The 2040-nt window shown below is 49.5% G+C and overlaps 1 protein-coding gene across 1 annotated transcript in view; it reads right to left on the reverse strand.

Annotated features, from left to right (window-relative positions):
* The window catches only part of LOC123155915 (molybdenum cofactor sulfurase), a 6902-nt gene extending 6173 nt beyond the window's left edge, over positions 1 to 729 (reverse strand). Inside the window, exon 1 of the mRNA XM_044574068.1 lies at positions 149 to 729. Within this exon, the coding sequence (XP_044430003.1) occupies positions 149 to 260 (112 nt within the window). The 5' untranslated portion in view covers positions 261 to 729. The remainder of the gene's footprint in view (positions 1 to 148) is intronic.
* Between the last annotated feature and the right edge of the window lie 1311 nt (positions 730 to 2040).

A 2040-nucleotide genomic window follows, 5' to 3' on the forward strand; every position in this document is an offset into this window, starting at 1 on the left:
TTGATTTAACTGCCAAATCGCCATCACTCTCAGCTCAAGAACCATACTTTCTACAGGGGACAGTAATCCAAAAAAAAAAGAATCCAGTTTTCCCCTCTGAAACTCTCTTGTATGAATAAATTGAGAGAAGCGTGAATGGGTTAAGCACCTTGGAGGCGCTGGAAGTCGGCGGCCCGCATCTGGTCGACGCCCCTGGGAGCGTCCGGGTAGCCGTAGTCGCCGCCGAACTGCTCCAAGAACTCCTCCCTGCTCCGGTCCATGCCTCCCTCCGTCCCACCCTCGCCCCCCCTGAATCCTCTCAGCCGGAGACGGACAGGGCCGGGCAGATTAGCTGGAGCGAGCCGGAGCGGATCCTGATTGATTCGGTGGCGAGAGTGGAGCTAGTGGCGGCAGGCGTGGCGCGCACTGGGCCAATTAGATTATTCTCCCCTCGTGCCCGGAGTGGAGAAAGGGAGCCAGACGGCGGTCGTTGGGGTGCTCGGCGGGGGATTAAAAATTGCTTGCGTGTGGCGTCGGCGGACGGCGAGAGGCGGAGGGCGGGCGGTGGCTTGGGCTACGCACGTAATGGCTCACGCACGCACGGATTGACCCCTCCTGGCGGGCTCCTAGTCCTCCCCCATTGGCTGCCCTCCCGCGGTCAATGGAGGCGACACGGAGCTTCTGCAGACGCATCAATGGCGTCACATCTTGTCATTTTTCTCTCCACAAGAATGCTGAGCAGTGATGTGGTAGGCGTCCAGGCCAGCTCACTTGAGCGCATTGTAACTGCTGAGTGCGATGGCCTGGCCCGCATGGTGGTGGGCTGGAACGTGCAGGCTGGGCCTGAACAAGCCACCATTTGTTTGTCTCGTGGAACGTCGAAATCACTAATTGAGTAGCACTGTTACTCTCAACTCAAAAACGAGTAGCACTGTTACTAAAAAAAACTAATTGAGTAGCACTTGAGTAGCGTTGTCTCAAAAAAAAAACTAATTGAGTAGCACTCCTTTCAGATTCTACAAAAAAGAGTAGCACTTGTTCCAAAGATCACTCCCATCTTTCTAAGGTCGCGATAAGTGGCACGCTGCATACGCGTCACTTGTCTTAAACTGGGAGTTTTCCTTTTTTTTCCTCGATTCATTTATTCAAAATGTTTTATCTCTTAAATCGTGCATCCAAATCTTAAATCGTTTTCACCGTTGGATTCATCACGTCGAGATCTTGAAAATTAGATCCCATGTTGATTGGTTTTAATGAATTTTTTTCCACGACAAAAACCAGAGAAAAAACCAAACCGAGAACACTTTTTTCCCTTTCCAAAAGCCATTTCCGATAGGCAAGGTCGTGCCTCTCTCAAAATCAAATTTGTGCCTCTCACAGAAAAAGAGAAAACATATTTTTTTTTTCGCTTTCGAGAAGTTCGTGCCTCTCGCGGAAGCAAAATTGTGCCTCTCAAGTAACGAAAAAAAAGAGAAAATTGTTTTTTTTCGTTTTCGAGAGGCACCACCGTGCCTCTCGCGGAAGCAAAATCGTGCCTCTCGCGGAAGAAAAGAAAAAGAGAAAACACGTTTTTTCAATTCCGAGAGGCATGGCCGTGCCTCTCGTGAAAAGCAAAACCGTGCCTCTCACAGAATGAAGAAAAAAAGAAAGAGAAAACGCGTTGTTTCCCGTTTCCGAGAGGCACAGCCGCGCCTCTCACGGAAGCAAAATCGTGCCTCTCATGGAAGAAAAAGGAAAAGAGAAAACACATTTTTTTCAATTCCGAGAGGCATGGACGTGCCTCTCATGAAAAGCAAAACCGTGCCTCTCACAGAATGAAGAAAAAAAGAAAGAGAAAACGCGTTGTTTCCCGTTTCCGAGAGGCACGGCCGCGCCTCTCGCGAAAGCAAAATCGTGCCTCTCATGGAAGAAAAGAAAAAGAGAAAACACGTTTTTTCAATTTCGAGAGGCATGGCCGTGCCTCTCGTGAAAAGCAAAACCGTGCCTCTCACAGAATGAAGAAAAAAAGAAAGAGAAAACGTATTGTTTCCCGTTTCCGAGAGGCACGGCCGCGCCTCTCGC

Source organism: Triticum aestivum, chromosome 7B (genome assembly GCF_018294505.1).
Source record: "Triticum aestivum cultivar Chinese Spring chromosome 7B, IWGSC CS RefSeq v2.1, whole genome shotgun sequence".
In the NCBI taxonomy this organism is placed as follows: Eukaryota; Viridiplantae; Streptophyta; class Magnoliopsida; order Poales; family Poaceae; genus Triticum; species Triticum aestivum.